The sequence below is a fragment of the Equus caballus genome, chromosome 1, assembly GCF_041296265.1.
Source record: "Equus caballus isolate H_3958 breed thoroughbred chromosome 1, TB-T2T, whole genome shotgun sequence".
Classification (NCBI taxonomy): domain Eukaryota; kingdom Metazoa; phylum Chordata; class Mammalia; order Perissodactyla; family Equidae; genus Equus; species Equus caballus.
The window spans coordinates 153,985,459-154,001,813 of NC_091684.1; the positions used below are offsets into that span (position 1 = coordinate 153,985,459).

A 16,355-nucleotide genomic window follows, 5' to 3' on the forward strand; every position below is an offset into this window, starting at 1 on the left:
AAATGTAACCTTCAGCAGAGATTTTCTTGTCTCTCCTGATATGTGATTTCCGCCTCCCCCCAGTGTTTCGGCAGTTTCCTCTTCTCCATTCCTCAAAGAACCTGTCTTGCCCTTTCCGGACTCCCTTCCTGCTTTCCTGTGTGCTGAGCCTCTTGCAGTTGCCATCCTGTCTTCAGAATGCATTTGATAGGTACAGGAAGTTGCACCAGACGGGAGATGGAACCAGCAATCAATAAAAAAAGAACCATGTTTCTAAGAAAAATGCATCACGGCTTCCCACAGGAGTTGTGTACCATATGTCCTAATACCCGTGGAACAATGCATCTAATTTTTAGCTCTTCTGCTTGGCTGTACTGGCCATCTCAACCAAAAAGAAAATAGACCTTTTAACCTGCTGCTGCCCAGCTTAGTGATGATTTATAGTAAAGATTTCTTTCCTTTTAACCCTTTCATCAGATATCACAAAGTAAAATCTCTCCCTCCAGCCTTATTTCTCCTGGCTACTAGTTTAGTATATTTATGGTGCATGAGTCATCAAGCTGCCGCCTGATTGGATAAAAACCAAGCACCCCTGAGACCATCAGTCAATTACAGCTATTCTCAGCTTCATTCACAGATTTATTAGCTTGCACACACAGAGAGAAATTCATTCAGCAAAGTTCATTCATAAAAATTTCAACACACTGCGTGTCATCCTGCACATCTCAGCCTTCTGCTGCGGATGGGCTCCTGAAAGAAGCTCTGAGAGGAGTCCAGGAGGGAGGGAGGCTCTGGGCGAGGGTGGGCAGGCTGGGAGGGGATCTGAGGAATACCGAGGGATGCAAGCCCGTGAAATAATGCAGAGCAGCGCCTGTCACTAGTGCTCCTGGCTTGTAGCCCAGACGGGATGCAAGACAAGATCTTCCAAGAGAGGGCAGCCATCAGAATCAACGAACTCAGGCAGAACGGCCTTTGGCTCCTATATACATTTTTCTTTTTTCCTTTTTAAAATGAGCAATCACTGGAACAAATAAAGGGTTAATAGGCCAGTCAGTGCCCCGCCCTGTGGGAGCCGGAGGGAGCAGGTTTGAAAGTTCCTGTGTGCAGAAGAAGAGGTTGGGGGTGGGGGGCGCTCAATATTTCTGCAAGGCTCCTGCACCGCCGGCGATGCGGCGGGACCGACTGGTCGGTGCCCGGCCCGGTTCTGTGCCTAAGAGTTGGCGGTGAGCGATCCCCGCCGCCGCCGGCCTGGGTCCGGGCTTTCCCAGCAAGGAATCCAAAGCGAGAAGGCTGGGTGCTGCCGCCTGGGCCAGGGAGGGACTGGAATCAGCTGGAGAGGCGTTTTGCCTCTGGGCTGTCACCCTGAAAGGCCCGGGAGTCGAGGCGGGCGAGGGCGAGAGCAGAGTTGGAGAGGTGGCTGCCGCGAGTTGCACGGGGCGTTGAGGCTTTTGCTTTCCGTTCGGTTTATCTAGCAGACGACGAGGCGATTTATGCAACAGTATCCTGTTTCGGCACTGCCAAGGCTATGCGAGAACGCGGTCAGGACAGCCTAGCAGGACTCGTGCTGTATGTAGGACTCTTCGGGCACCCCGGGATGCTGCACAGGGCCAAGTACAGCCGCTTTCGCAACGAGTCCGTCACGTCCTTGGACGAAGGCAGCCCAGGAGGATCGGTCGGGAACAAGGGCTCGCCGCAGCCTCCCTACCCCGCCCTGGCACCTCATCTGCCGGCTGAAGATGCCACCTTGGCGTCCCAGGAGAGCCCCACACCACTGTGCACCTTGATCCCTCGCATGGCCAGCGTGAAGCTGGCCAACCCAGCCACCTTGCTGAGTCTGAAAAACTTTTGCTTGGGTACCAAAGAGGTGCCCCGGCTGAAGCTCCAGGAAAGCCAGGACCCGGCTCCCAGCAGCCCGGCTTCTCCTGAAACCAGTCTAAATAGGGCTGTGTCTGCACCTCCACCGCAGCCGGACCTGGTGGGGCACAGGGCAGCCGCCTTAACTCCAGATGTTTGCCCCCTTCCTGGCCCTGGGGAGCCAACCCCCGGGAGCAGGCAGGACAAGCATTTTCTGCAGCACCTGTTGGGGATGGGCATGAACTACTACGTGAGGGTAAGTCCATTTCCCTATCTGCACTCTTTCTAAGAACTCCTGGGGAAAGGCACATCTCTGTTTTCTGTGAGGGGCTGCACACCACCTGGCTTGGGTCTCGGTTTGGACAAGACATTGTGCAACTGGACCGAGGGGAGGAACGGAGCCAAGCTTACAGGTTTCTCTACGATATCTGGCTTGTATTGGAGTCAGACAACTTTGAGTTCAAAGATATGAACTGGTGCTAACTTGTAGGTAGTTGCCAGGTGTAAGAGCACCTTCTAATAGAGACAGCCAAGATGGTGCCTTCTTGTCCCCATTGGACTTAGCATTCTGGCCAAGAAGAGTCAAGAATTTCAAATCTGATTAGTGATTGAGACCTGGTAGGTTATACTGGCCGTTGTAATTCAGTAGAGATTTTTGTGCTAGAGGAATACATAGTGTCTGAGGGGCTTGAATTATTTTTAAAAATTTAATTCAGCATTTAACAAACACTTCTCAAAGCAGGCTGAGTCTCTAGCCTTGTGCTGGGAGCTGGCCTTGGATCTTGGGTGCACTTTCTTTTGCCCTTATTGCCGATGCTGTGGCAGGTGGGCCTTGTCTATGAGCTATGTGCAAAATCAAGGTCCTTACTGGCCTTGCGTCTGCCCTTGCCCGTTCCAGCTCTGGGTAAAAGAAGAATAGGAGATGTAGCCCCCACACTTCTGGAGCTCACATTTCAGTTGGGGAGACCAGCAAATGCATGTGAAATAGTAAGAGAACAATACTTAGCAGTAGATGTCGAGCGTGAGAATGATGAGGGAATTCAGGAAAAGGGAAAGGTTGTTGGGTCTGGGATTCATTCACACCGGAATCCTGCAGGAGAAGGTACATCTCGGACGAGATAGCAGATCTGGATTGGCAGAAAGGAAGAGCTTCCTGGCAGGGCAAGAATACGAGCAAAGTCAAAAGCCGGTATCCCTGTCTGCTCTCCTATCATTGTGGTGGCTGCAGGGTGGCATCACATAAGCTGGGCTTACTTGAAGAGGAGGGGGATGCCGGAGGGTGGTGATGATAGAGAGAGTGGCTAGCTCTCTTGTCATAGCTGGTACTCAAGCAAATCTGAGTCAAATAAAGATAAATATAGATCATGGGTGGCTTGGGGAGGAGGGAGCAGTTGATCAAAGCTCTTAAATGCAGAATGAGGAGTCTGTAAACGCTCTGATTGGCAAACAAGAACCCTCAAGGTGTGCAGACAAACTATGACTTGACGAAAGTGGTTTCAAAAAGCTCAGTCGGTGGATTTATTTGAGATGGATTGAACAGGGAAAAATTAGAGATTGGGAGGCCAGTAAGAAAGATGGTCTGAGGGTTTAGGCGTGAGAGATGAGAACATGGATTAAGGTGGAGATGAGAGAAAGGAGATGAATGCAAGAGACTCTGAGAAGCAACAGTTTTGGGTGATTGATCAGATCATTTCAGGTTGTAATGCAAATAACCGAATAGTGAACATTTATTGAGCAGTGACTAGATTGGTGAGTTTGTTATTATTATTTACGGAGATCGACTATTGATAATGGGTTGTGAGGAGTGAAAAATAACTTCAAATTTAAAATTCAGAGTGGGATTAGCGATGCCAGTGATAGAAACAGAACAAGTTGGGAAGGGGAGCTTTTGACATATTAAGTTTACTTTTGACATATTAAGTTTAAAGTAATGATATCTCAGTGACACTAATTTGTAAGTAGGCAATCATGCAAGACTAGCACTCAGGTGAGAAGTCTGATCTGAAGGCATAAATTTGAGAGTTAGCCTAATAGCTGTATCACAAACAGAAAATTAAGGTCTCCAGGAAGGCCAGATAATGAATGCTGGAAGGGATACAGAGAGAACGGGCTTGGGACAGCCTTGGCGAATGGATAACTAAAGCCTCTAAGGAAGATAAATTTATGGGACACTCAGCTCTTGCCCTCCTCCACAATGATGTGGCTCATAATGGCCATAGTTTCATGTTTCTACCAAAAGTTCATGGACACATTCTCATTTGTCAAGCTTAAGTGTCTGCCAGGCCCTAATGGGAAAGCAAGTGATTCTCCAAGCCCATGCTCGCTGCACCTGCCTTGCCATCACCTAGACATCCTCTGCCCTCTGCCTCGCCTTTCCTTCCCCTCTGTACCTCCTTCCACCTCCCCACACCCATGCACCTGTACAATTTTAACTGTGAAAGAGTTGCTGTGTGATGTGCATTTCCCCTAGGGAGCATCTCCGCTGGCATTTTAGATTTTTAATGAGGACACCATCTGTCTTTTCCTGGCGATGATAAATGACCCCAGGAAAAGTGCGTACCCTGTGACCCAAATGAACAACCCCGTATTGCCAGTAGACAGTGATGTGAGATGCCAGTTAACATCTCTCTTAGGAAATCAAAATACATGGAAGAGCCTACTTTATTTTTTTATTTTTTATTTTTTTTAAATTATTTTTTATTTTTTATTTTTTTTTTAAAGATTTTATTTTTTTCCTTTTTCTCCCCAAAGCCCCTCAGTACGTAGTTGTATATTCTTCGTTGTGGGTCCTTCTAGTTGCGGCATGTGGGACGCTGCCTCAGCGTGGTTTGATGAGCAGTGCCATGTCCGCGCCCAGGATTCGAACCAACGAAACACTGGGCCGCCTGCAGCGGAGCGCGCGAACTTAACCACTCGGCCACGGGGCCAGCCCCAAGAGCCTACTTTATTAATTTTTATAGAGTCCTAACTTTGAAAGACGGAAAGGACTTGGAAGTTATTGAGTTCAATGCCTCTATGGGGAAACTGAAGGCCAGAAAAGTGATTTTTTAGGGCCTCATGGGAGAGACTTAGCTCCGGAACCCAAGGCTCCTGGGTGTCATTCTTTGTTCTTTTCACCACGCGTTTCCATCCTGGTGGAGATTCTGTTCCTCAGAATTCTTTGAGATGTGAGCCAATTAAAAAAAATGAAATGCCAACCTATTAATTTACAGTGAAAATTATCACCCCAAGTGAACCAAAATTGTGATCCCTGTATTCCCATCTGTGGGAAAATGCACATAGGAAGATTTCAATGAAAGGTTGCTCGGTGATGATGGAATCAGAGCAGACAAGTGAGAGAGATGTTCTCAATGGCTAGAGGACATAGGGGCGAATTTTGTCGGCAAAATGCAGCCACGTATTCTATTTCCTTATCCACATCACATGACTGCTTCCCTCCTTGCCCAAACTTACTTGTTTATTCATTTGCTCATTTATTCAACAAATATGTAATGCAAACCAATTTTTCGAAAGAAACTGTTGCAGGCCCTGGGGATTCATCCACGAATGAAACAGACCAGGTCTCAGCCCTGGTGCAACTTACATCCTAGTGAGCGGAGATAGGCTCTGAGTGAGTAAATATTACTTATTTATTCAATGAGCAATGAAGCAGGGCAAGAAAGAAAGGCAGTTCCTTAGGTGAGATGGAAGGTACTGTATTCCTTTAGTGTAAAAATGGCGTAGTTATAGCTACTCTTTATTTTATTTTCTTGCATATTTTATCTTCACAGTAGCGACTGTATTTGCCATCTACTCTAAGTTTGAGTCGACTCTGGGTTAAATATCCTTTTTTAAAAATGACTATTCTTTCGGTCTTATGATGTAGAATCAAATACACAGTTGAAAATACTTCACGAATCCTGAACAACTATTTTTCAGTTGCTTTCCTTAAGATCAGACTTTGAACCTCCTGAGGGTCTCTCAAGGAAGGTAGGCCAGCAAACCGTTCTTTGAGAGATACTGAGTCAGGAATGGGACAGCCAGACCCCGATCTGAACAAAGTAGTGAGGTGGGTGTAGTCTGTTAATGCCAAATAGTGACTTTTGTTCCCACCATAGGATTAAGTCTCATTTCCTTCTGAGATCTTTCCAAGTCACTTCATCCAACCACAAACATTCACTTGCAGGTCTCCCAGGTGACTAGCATAGTCTGTAGCGAGTGTGGAAAATACATAGCATGACCAGTGCGCTCATCTCTAAAAGGAGAGGATTAGTCTGTATGACCGTGAAGGTGGCCCCCAGCACCAGCATTTAATGACTCAAGGGCTCCTTTCTTCACGTGGGAGGTGTTTTAAACATTAGTTCCCTTTCCCATCCCCAAATGAGGACACGGAGCACGTTATCTACCCTACATTTTACAACTTAAGTAAGTAGCGGACAGGATTCAAATCCAGGTTTGGCTCACTCCAAGGCTCGTCTTCTTCCTACCCTCACACTCCACCTCTGAGCGAGACAGGCAGTTCTGGAAGTTTGTGAATGGATTATAGAGAGAGGACCACCCTGGGCAGGATAGCTCTATTATAGGACCAACCTGTAGAACTTGCCTGCTTGCATTCATTTGCATGATTTCCTTCTCCTCACTTCAGCCTCGCCCAGCCCAGCCATTTCCCCTGACAATACTAGTTTCCTAAGGCTTCTGTAACAAGTATCACAAGGTGGGTGGCTTACAACAGTAGAAATTTGTTCTCTCGCAGTTCTGGAGCTAGAAGTCTGAAACCGAGGTATCGACAGGGCCGTGCTCTCTCTGAAGGACCTAGGAGAGGATCCTTCCTTGCCTCTTCTAGCTTCTGGTGGTGGCCAGCAATCCTTGGCATTCCTTGGATTGTAGATGCCTCCCTCCAATCTCTTCCTCCATCTTCCCGTGGCTTTCTCTCTTGTATGTGCATGTCCAAACTTCCTTCTTCTTATAAGGCCACCCGTCATTGGATTAGGGCCCACGCTCATCCACTATAACGTCATCTTAACTTGATTACACCTGCAAAGGCTCTACTTCCCAATCAGCTCACTTTCATAGATTCTGGGGGTTAAAATTTCAACTTTTATTTTTTTGGGTGATGTAATTCAACCCATAACAGTCTCCAAGAACATTTATTGCAAGGTGTTCGTCCACATGGACGTTCTTGGGTATTGGACTCATCAGCTTTGTGTGCAAACATGAATTTGAGTTGAGGGGTTTTCTTTACTTCCTTTGGAAATCTCACAGTGTACTCTTACCATCCATCCTCCCTTGTGCAATGTTGTAGCTTAATACTGAACCAATAGACTAGCGTTGTCTACTGTCTGTTGTCTAGACTAGATGTGGTCCATGGTACCACCGAGTTCTGTCTGCCTCAAGTATCTTTAATGCAGGAAAGCACAGGTCTAGGAGTTATGAGATTTGGGTTAAAGTAATGGCTCTGACACTAATCAGCTGTGTGATCTTGGGTGAGTCACTTCACCTCTCTGGGCCTCATTTTCTTATATTTAAAATAAGAACAAATGAAACAAAAGAAAAATTTGAACAAAATGGCCGCCTAAGATCCTGAGACTCCAGATGTCCTTTCCCGCTGGTCTGAAGTCTCCTTCTATTAGGATCTCTTTTGGTTAGAAAACAGATTCAAGAGAGTTTCCTGAAGGAAATATTTTTAACATCTTTGTGTTAATAGAGAGGAGAAGGAATATCCTTAGCACCCTCTCCCTAACACTGAGCTGGCTTCACCCGTAAAGCAGAAAGGGGGGTGTTCTCCGCGCACGGGCACAGGTGGCCAATTTTAGAGAGACGGTGAGAAAAAGAATCTGGTTGTGGAACTGCAGCCAGGTGTAGGATTCCAGCGAGGGGCAGGGTGTGGGCAGGTCCGGGGGCAGGCCCGGGTGAATGATGGTAACCGGGATTCTGAGAACGTGGCATTGCTCTTGTGGTCTAGCCAGCTGGGCCGGGCTGGGGCTTGGCATCCACCCTGAGGACTGTAGAAGCAGCAAGAGTTAACCCTTTTCTGTGCTCTCTGGACAAACATGCTAAGAGAAAAAGGCCCTGCCACACACGTAGACAGTGTGGAAACTCTAACCTTGAGGAGGGAGGTTTGTAAAGCCAGGAAACCCCTGAGGAGGCAGTTACATGGTTCGTGCAAAATAAAGGCAGACTTGAGTGGTGGGGGTCACCACAGCCAATGGAGATGGCTTTCTGCTCTACTGATTTCCCTCGGTTCTGTTATTGATGGTTAAAACGGAGGTAATAGGGGTGGGAGGATATAATTCCAGCCAAAACTTACAGTTTGGCATTGAGGGTGTTATATTTTCCTTCCTGTTTCTTTTTGTTAAAGATTTTATTTTTTTTCCTTTGTCTGCTCAAAGCCCCCCGGTACATAGTTGTGTATTTTCAGTTGTGGGGCCCTCCAGCTGTGGCATGTGGGATGCCACCTCAGCATGGCCCGATGAGTGGTGCCATGTCCTCACCCAGGACTCAAATAGGCGAAACCCTGGGCCACCAAAGCGGAGCGCGCAAACTTAACCACTCGGCCACGGGGCCGGCCCCCTTTCCTGTTTCTTTCTTGCAGTAGATGTAGAAGTAGATTCTGCTAGAACTTAGGAAAATCCTGGCAGATTTGACCTGTTGTTGTTATTCTCCTTAAACCCTTGCACATCCCTTGGTATGACCAGTCCTTGCCCACCCCTGACCACTAGAGCATGAACCGGAAGAATGAGTCTTAGAGATCACCAAGTCCAAACCCTTCATTTTACAGTTGAGGAAATGGAGGTTCAGAGCTGTGAAGTGACCTGCCCTGAGCCACACAGCAACTTAGTGGTGGAGCCCAGAGAGGAACTCCCAGTTCTGTGTACAGCACTCTATTTTCTACCCACATCTTGTTTCACCTTCCCTTACTCCCTGAACTAAACATGCTATGCCAAATGTCTCTATTTGATTAAAAGGCTGTATCTATACTTTTCTTAAAAGACAGAATAAAAGCTTTTTTTCTAATAGGAAAATTGTCTTTACAAAATGGCAGTAAGGGAAAAGAGAGCAAAGAAGAGTGACGAGGAGCCCAAAGTGCATTGGCTTTGCCAGTTTCACCCTTTAGTTTAAGGAGGTCCCTGTGGATGGCAACATGTCCACGTTGGACCAGGACTTGTACGATGTGCATGGACTGACCCCCATCTCATTCATCTTCCGCAGCCCTTTGGGTCATTTCCCCAATATGGCTTCTCTCCCTTCTAATATCATATTACTCCAAAGCCAATAACATGTCATCCCATGGAGTGGATTGAACCGACCCTGTTTTCTAATACAACAGTTCCATCATGAGGAGAGTGATCTAAATGATGCACACGGCTCATGAGTCAAGGCTCTTCCACACCCTGCTCTCCAGCAGCAGTGATATGAGGTGGCTGGGGTTTCTTTTCCTCTCGTAAAAAATACAAAATTTGGATCTCGGGGGCGTCTGGCCAAATTTGCATTGACCAAGATCATGTTGACCAAAAAATACAGACTTCAGTGCTGCCCACAAATAGCCATTACATGAAAAGATTGCATCTGAAACAGGAGAGTTTGCAAGGCAGTATTTGGAAAAGTCGAGAGGCCTCAAAAAACTGGATTTTTGATTGAGAACATTGGTTGAGATGATATGAAATGTATTGATATCGTAGTAATGATGCTAAGTAAGTATAAATTTACAACCATAAACTCAGGTGTATAAGAAATGTCATTTAAAAATATATTTTTAAAATTATGTGAAACCAACACCAAACCCTTTCCTGCTTGGCTGGCAATAATTTCAATTTTGGTCATTATCTGTCCCCCAACTCTAACCAGGATAACATAGCGAGTCAGGGGGCTTATTTTGTGCCCCTAAATGGGGGAAAGGCCTCTGACATTCAGTTCGTTGTTTAGGATATTGATGGTCCCCTAAAGACTGGGGGCACCCCCATGTCTAGACCTCCATTTTCACACTAGAATCTCTGCCCATTCTGGGAGCCCCTTGCTGAGAATCCAGCCTCCCTAGCTGCCCCTCCAGCCATTCCCCTTGGGAGGCCTTGTCACTTCCTTGGGACCCTGCAAGGATGCAGATCGAGGGTCCATAATGCTCAGAGACCCCCCCCCCCAATATCAACCATCCATCCTCTTCCCATCACTGCCTCTGAAGAAAAGGGGGGACAGATGGCTCAAGCAAGTTAATGGGAACTCCAAAAGCAACCAGCAACCAAAGAGGTGGTGATGGAGGGAGGACACAGCAGAAGGGCACAAAGGAGAGGGCAGCCCAGACGTTTAAGGCTGGGCAAAGATGCAATGAAGTTTAAAGTGCTGCTACCATTTGTCAGGGTCAGACACTGGCAGCCAAGGATTCTGAAGGCAAATGAGGCCGGAAGGCAGCTCTTGGGAGGAGATGGAAATTATATTGCCTGTGGGAGGTTGATAGGATCGAGAGCGGGAGGGAGGGAGAGAGAGGGAAAAGAATGCACCGTGCAGGCAGTGCCTACCCAGAAAGAAGCTGGAACACAGAGGACATCAACCAACAGTTTACTGATATGTTTGGTTTGGTCAGATTAGAAAAAAAAAAATTCTTTTGGATTAATTTCCGACATTTAAAAACCAAGAAATTCCATGTAAAACTCTGAAATTCTGGCTTCTCAGAAGAGCTGGCAGCACCAGGCTGGCTATTCCACACATCGACTGATGGCCAGAGCTGGTACCAAGTCACAGTCCCATCCACTTTCACTCACTTATGTCACCTGGCTGCCCTTAAAGGTGGCTGGATTTGTATACCACCTGTGGCATTGGAACAAGAAGAAATTTCTAACTCCTTTGTTTTCCATTTTCCAATTCCGAATACTTGGGAGAGAAGCTGAGAATGTTTTCTTCTTGGGCCACATGCCAGGGCTTTTTCTTTTATGTAACAGGACTGAGTACGGGGGCTGAGCGAGACCTGTGAGGGGGGGCCTGCCTCCCAGCTCACAGAGCCTTTTCCCATCCTAACAAAGTTGCAGAGTTTTTGAGGGCAGTGGAGCTGCAGGACTAGCACAGACCATGGGTCAGAAGTTAGTTTGTACCTCGGTTCTTTAGGACAATGAATTTTCCCAGAGAAATAGCATTAAAAGTTGATAAGCTGTCTCTTGTGGTTAAGGAGAGGATTAAGTGAAAAAATACATGTAAAAAGCTTAGCACAGAGCCTGTCACGTAGTAGGTCCCAGATGGAGGGAGGAAAATGAACTTTCAAAGGTCCAGGAGTGACTTTGGGTGAAAAATTTGAAGTAGGCTAAATTTGATTTGGGCGTTTCACCCTGTCCCTTGGGCATTCTTTCTCCTGGCCAGCAGTGCCACCCCAGTGGAAGTTTCTTCCCTAAACCTTTCCTATGGTGCTACCCAGGGCAGGCCTGCCCTCCTCTCTGAAGTTGTCCACCATTTCTCCACTAGTCCACTTTCCTCTTCCCTCAGTGCAGCAGAGTGAAAAGCACTTGCTTTTGGAGTAATATTTATTTACTTCATTGAATCTTCATTGTAATATTTCCCAAAGTTTGCTAAGGGCCGTCTACATCAGTTAAAAATGCAGATTCCCAGTCTCCGTCCTAGACTTACTGGATCAGAATCTCTGAGTCTGGGGCCCGGAAACCTGCTCCCTATGTGATTCTGAAGCACAGAACATTTGGGATGTGCATTAGGAGGTAATAGTGAAGGGAAGAATAAAGAATTGAGTCATTTGGCTCCTGAAAAAAATCTAAGCTACGTCTAATTTTCTCAAGTTTTCTTCTTTTTCCTCTTTTAAATCCACAGATTCTCTAAAAATTACAGTTCACTCTCCCACCCCCACCCAAACAATACTCCTATGGCTTCCACATCCAGATCAAGTGATGGCATGAGAATGGGGCAAAGCAGCCACATGTTGCTATGACTCACCTGCAGATCAGCTGTGTCCACGTTAGCAGCAGACTTGGCCTTAACTCAGGCGCACTCTGGGCTAAATGGCGTGACAGGCTAGCGTGGTATCTATCGTTATTGGTACCTTTATTTCCATAGGGAAATGCACTAAGAGTTTTAACAACTATCTTATGAGTATCTTTTAAGAACAGAGCCTGTCTTGGGGTTGGAAACTTCCTCTAGTTGGAGGAGAAGCAGTGACAGGAAGCAAGCAACTTGAAGAAAATTCCTGCATGTTCTAAAGACAACCCCAGAAATTGGATTTTTTCCTTCACTGTCATCAGATAATAATTTATATGAATCATTTATTAGGAAATGGTGAAATGTATAATTCAAATGTAATTTTTTCCTTTTTTTTTTTACCCTAGTGCCAACTCTAGGTCCTTGAAAGGCATTCCCCTCCCTCTCCTCTCTTCTTAAATCATGGTTCCTTTAACCCTGGACTCAGGACTCAGACTGATACTTTAGACTACAAAGTTCTGTTTCACAGTGAATTCAGCTATCCAAGGTCACAGGGCTCATCAGCGGCAGAGCAAGAACTAAAATTCAGGTCTCCTGACTCCCAGGCCAGCGCTCTTTCACTACCTTTTGTGAATAAGATATAATTCTTGCATGAAGAGGTTACAGGATGAAAAGAGAACAAAGACGTCCACACAAATTACTGTAATACAGGGTGATGTGTAATAAATGACACCAAAGTGATACAGGTAAAGCATGTGGGAGTTCGGGGGGAAAGGGGACTCCTTCCATCTGAGATGATTAGAGTAGTTTTCATGAAGGAGGAGGCATCTTAACTAAGTCTTGAGAAAGGGCAGAGATGAAGGAAGAGCATTCTCTGCAAAGAGAATGACGGGAGTGAAGACACGGGGGTGGGAAAGTGGAGGATGCATTTGGGGAAGACTTGGTTGGACAGTGCATGAGGTCTATGTAGGAGATCAGAGGGAAAATAAGATGGACTGATGCTATAACAAAGTTGTGTGTGTCTGAAAAGTTGGGTTTTCCAACAGCAAACTATTGAATATTTTTTTATAATAGGGGAACGACAAACTCAGAGGTATGTTTTAGAAAAATTATATGGGTTGCAATGCTCAGAGAGGATCCAAAAGAAGGGAGACTGAAGAAACAGAGGCCAGGTGAGAAGAACTGTTGGAACAAAAGCAGTGGCAAGAGAAATGGGGAAAGATGTGAGATCCATAAGAGGAGAAAGTGAGGAGGCAGGAGGGGTTTGGGGGCCAGGAGTGAGTGCCATTTTGCCTGTGCTGCATGAAGCTGCCCTCAAAGTGTCCAGCTGGGAATCTCCAGCAGAAAACAGAATGGTTAGGACTGAAGAGAAACTATTTCCGTTACTATCGTCATCAAGGCTCAGGGAATAGACAAGGCTACCAAAGAGAGAGTGTAGAGCAGGAAGGGAGGAGGGCTTGGGTGTGCCACAATTGGTATTCCATGGAAAGGGAGGAACAACAGGCATCGGTGATGGAACAGCAGCACGAGGAGCAGGATGGAGAGAAGACAGGGTCATCTAGGGAGAGGGAGGAGAGAGTTTCGAGGAGAAAAAGGATGGACGAAACATTGTCAGAACCCATGGAGGAGTCAAGGAAGATGAGAACTGAGAAAGAGTCATGGGTTTGGCGTTTTATCTTCCTACTTCCCCTCTCCACTAAGATGTTAAATTCAGCTGTTGCAAACCAAACATCCTATTGGATACCCAGCACCTCCACCCAGTGGCACCTCCCAGTTGTCCGAGAGTCATTCTAGACCACTCACCTTGTCTTACTCCACACAGCCTTCAGTTATCAAGTCCTGTCAGTCCCACCTTTATGACATTTCTCATACACATCCATTTTTCTCCATCCCCACCACAGTTTCTAAGGTGGGGACTATAGTGGGCAGCATTTTCAAACTTACTGCTCAGCTTTCTATGGAACTGCTATTTCATGGAACTACTCTTTGCAAAACTCTGCTGTTGTAGCTTTCAGTTGAAACTAGGAGATGAATAATCATAATACAAGGTAGAAAATGATACATACCTATAGAAAATAGTCAAATACATCAGCATAGTGAACTCTAAGAGGTAGAGGCAACTTAGAGATCTCTACTTAGAGAGGTAGAGACAGCTGGGTGATCAGAGAAGGCTTCGAGGGAAGATTGTGGTATTTGAGATGGTCCCTAAGATTGGATAGAAGTTTAACCACAGGGAATATAAAAAAAAGGTATTCCAAATGGAGGGCACATAGATAAGGAAATATAGGTTATATATAAGACAGGGCATTGATTTTAGTTTGGTTAGAGTAGAAGCTGGTTGGAAAGGACTGGCGGATACTAAACTAAGACTTGAACCAGGTTATAGAAGGCCTTAAACATCAGGCTAAGGAGTTTAGATGCTTGAGCAGAGGCATGAGGATTCATTTGTGCTAGAGAAGGGAGTGACTGGAGGTGGGGAATCCCTTTCAAAGGCTATTACAGTGATAGTCAAGGTGAGAAGTGTCTATATTAGGGTCTTGATAGAGGGGGTGAAGTAAAGAAACACAAATAGAGATATTGCAGAAGAAAAATTTGATGAAGGGGCAAAGAGGGAGGGCAGATCCCAGTCCAACCTGCCTGAGGTTGTGAGGTAAAGGCCTGAGGTGGAGTGGGGGGCCACGCCAGTAAAAGACATGGTGGACCACAGGAGGAGAAGCAGTGTTGAGAGGGATGGTAAGAGGTTTGATTTTCAATATGTAGAGCTTGAAGTTGCAGAGAGCACTCTGGATGAGAGGGAGATGTCCAGCAGGCAGGCAAAGGTGGGGAGAGCCTTGGGCCTGGGGTGCACTTTGGGGGTCAAGTCAAGCGATTGGACATTCTTAACTAACAATTGTCCCATTAGGCAGAGAGATTTTAGCTGATTTTTGAGGGTGGTAAAGAATGGAGTGTTTTAAAACATTATATAGTACAAGGCTTCTTCTCTGATGAAAATGTTTCATGTATACTTTTCACACTTAAGTTAAACTTACAAAAATGTGCTTTTGTGTCGTAGATTCAAGGCCTTTTCTCTCAATTTTATACATAGTAGGATTAATATCTCTTTTCATCAGTCTTGCATAACTTCTACCCAGAGTTTTTCATCTGCATTCCTCCTTTCAGTATCTTCAAAATGAGATGAGCTCTTAGAGACATCGTCAAGGCAATCTGAGTACAGAATCCGTTTCATTTTAAAAATCTTTTAGAGTTCTTTTATCCACATCTAATTTAACATTATTTTTAAAAGCAACTTGTCTTCATAAAGTCTTTCCAAATCTTCTGACTTAATTTTCATAGAAGTGACTCACTTTGTCAAAAATCGACACTCACATTTTATCAGTTTGTTTAATGGCTACTTAAATGATGTGATTTCAATAGCAATTACAACCGCCATAAACAGGTGTGGCACAAACATAGCACGATTTGGGGTAAATCCACAATTCAAATGGTGGCAGCAGAAAGCGTGGGCATTCTAGTAGCCTGCTGACTGCAGCAAGTTTGTTAAGTGGCAACCAGTTAGCAGAGTTTTATTGTGGTGTTGTGTGTTAACAATTAAGCAACTTGCTTTGTTGATATGTCTCACAATGCATTTCCAATTTTTGTCATCACGTAAATGCCTGGTTGCATGGTTGTAATCAATGAGCATCTCTTACATTCAACTTTTTTCCCCTACTGAACCCAGCAACAATATCTTGCCCTTGAAGAAGAGACAGCAGTTAATGAATACTGTTGTGCTTACTCTCCAAACGGTTTTTGTTCAGGGAAAGTGATATATAGAGAGTGTCCCAAGGTAAACAAGAAAATAAACACAGCTAGGAAGGCAGCCGCTGTCCTGACTGCCTTGCAGAATCCTATCCAAGACCCTGTTTTCAGGAGATGAGACTGAAGCAGCAACTAGAAGGGTATCTCTGGGGATGGAGGTTTAAATTTAGAAATTCATCTATGACCCTAAACCTTTCTCTTTATCAAGAAAACCAAAAACACGCGAGATTTGAGTTCCCCCCACCGTTGCCAACATTTTTACCAGCTTGAGACTAAGTGAAGACCCTCTGTTTTTTGTTTTTCTTAATAACAATCTGCTTTTTATAGGGTGGCCTTTGCATCTCCTTAGCATTTTGTAAACATTAAACAAATAGACTAAGTTTGTTCCAAGGGCAGATGTAATGTGTTCTCAGTAGGTTTTGTTCGTCATTTGGAAAAAATACATATCTTTCTCAGATATCATTACATAATCTACTGGAAATATGCTCTAGAAAAAACCAAGTTGGTTTTGCATATCTATTTGCCAAAAACCAAGGTACTTTACTCAACAAAATGGATATATTTTGACTCTTATTTACCCAGTGCTTTTAGCAATGGCTCCCCAATCCTGGTGAATGAGATTGTTCTCTCACTTATGTTTTTTAAAAATGGAAGAATGAAGGAGGAAGAGCAATGAGGACTAACTTTTCTGAGCTGTTTTTGCTTCATCTAATTTTTCTTTATTGCATTTTTCTGAAATGTCAAAGATAAAACTCATTTTGGGGAAAATTCGAACAATGCAGAAGGTGAAAGATGATCGTCCCTTCTCTAGGGTAATTGGCAGCATCGGCAGTCTGTTT

General features: G+C 45.2%; 1 protein-coding gene across 1 annotated transcript in view; it reads left to right on the plus strand.

The window, feature by feature from the left end:
- The first annotated feature begins 607 nt into the window (after positions 1-607).
- SHC4 (SHC adaptor protein 4) overlaps positions 608-16,355 on the plus strand; it is a 125,171-nt gene continuing 109,423 nt past the window's right edge. Inside the window, exon 1 of the mRNA XM_001502224.5 lies at positions 608-2,089. Within this exon, the coding sequence (XP_001502274.1) occupies positions 1,505-2,089 (585 nt within the window). The 5' untranslated portion in view covers positions 608-1,504. The remainder of the gene's footprint in view (positions 2,090-16,355) is intronic.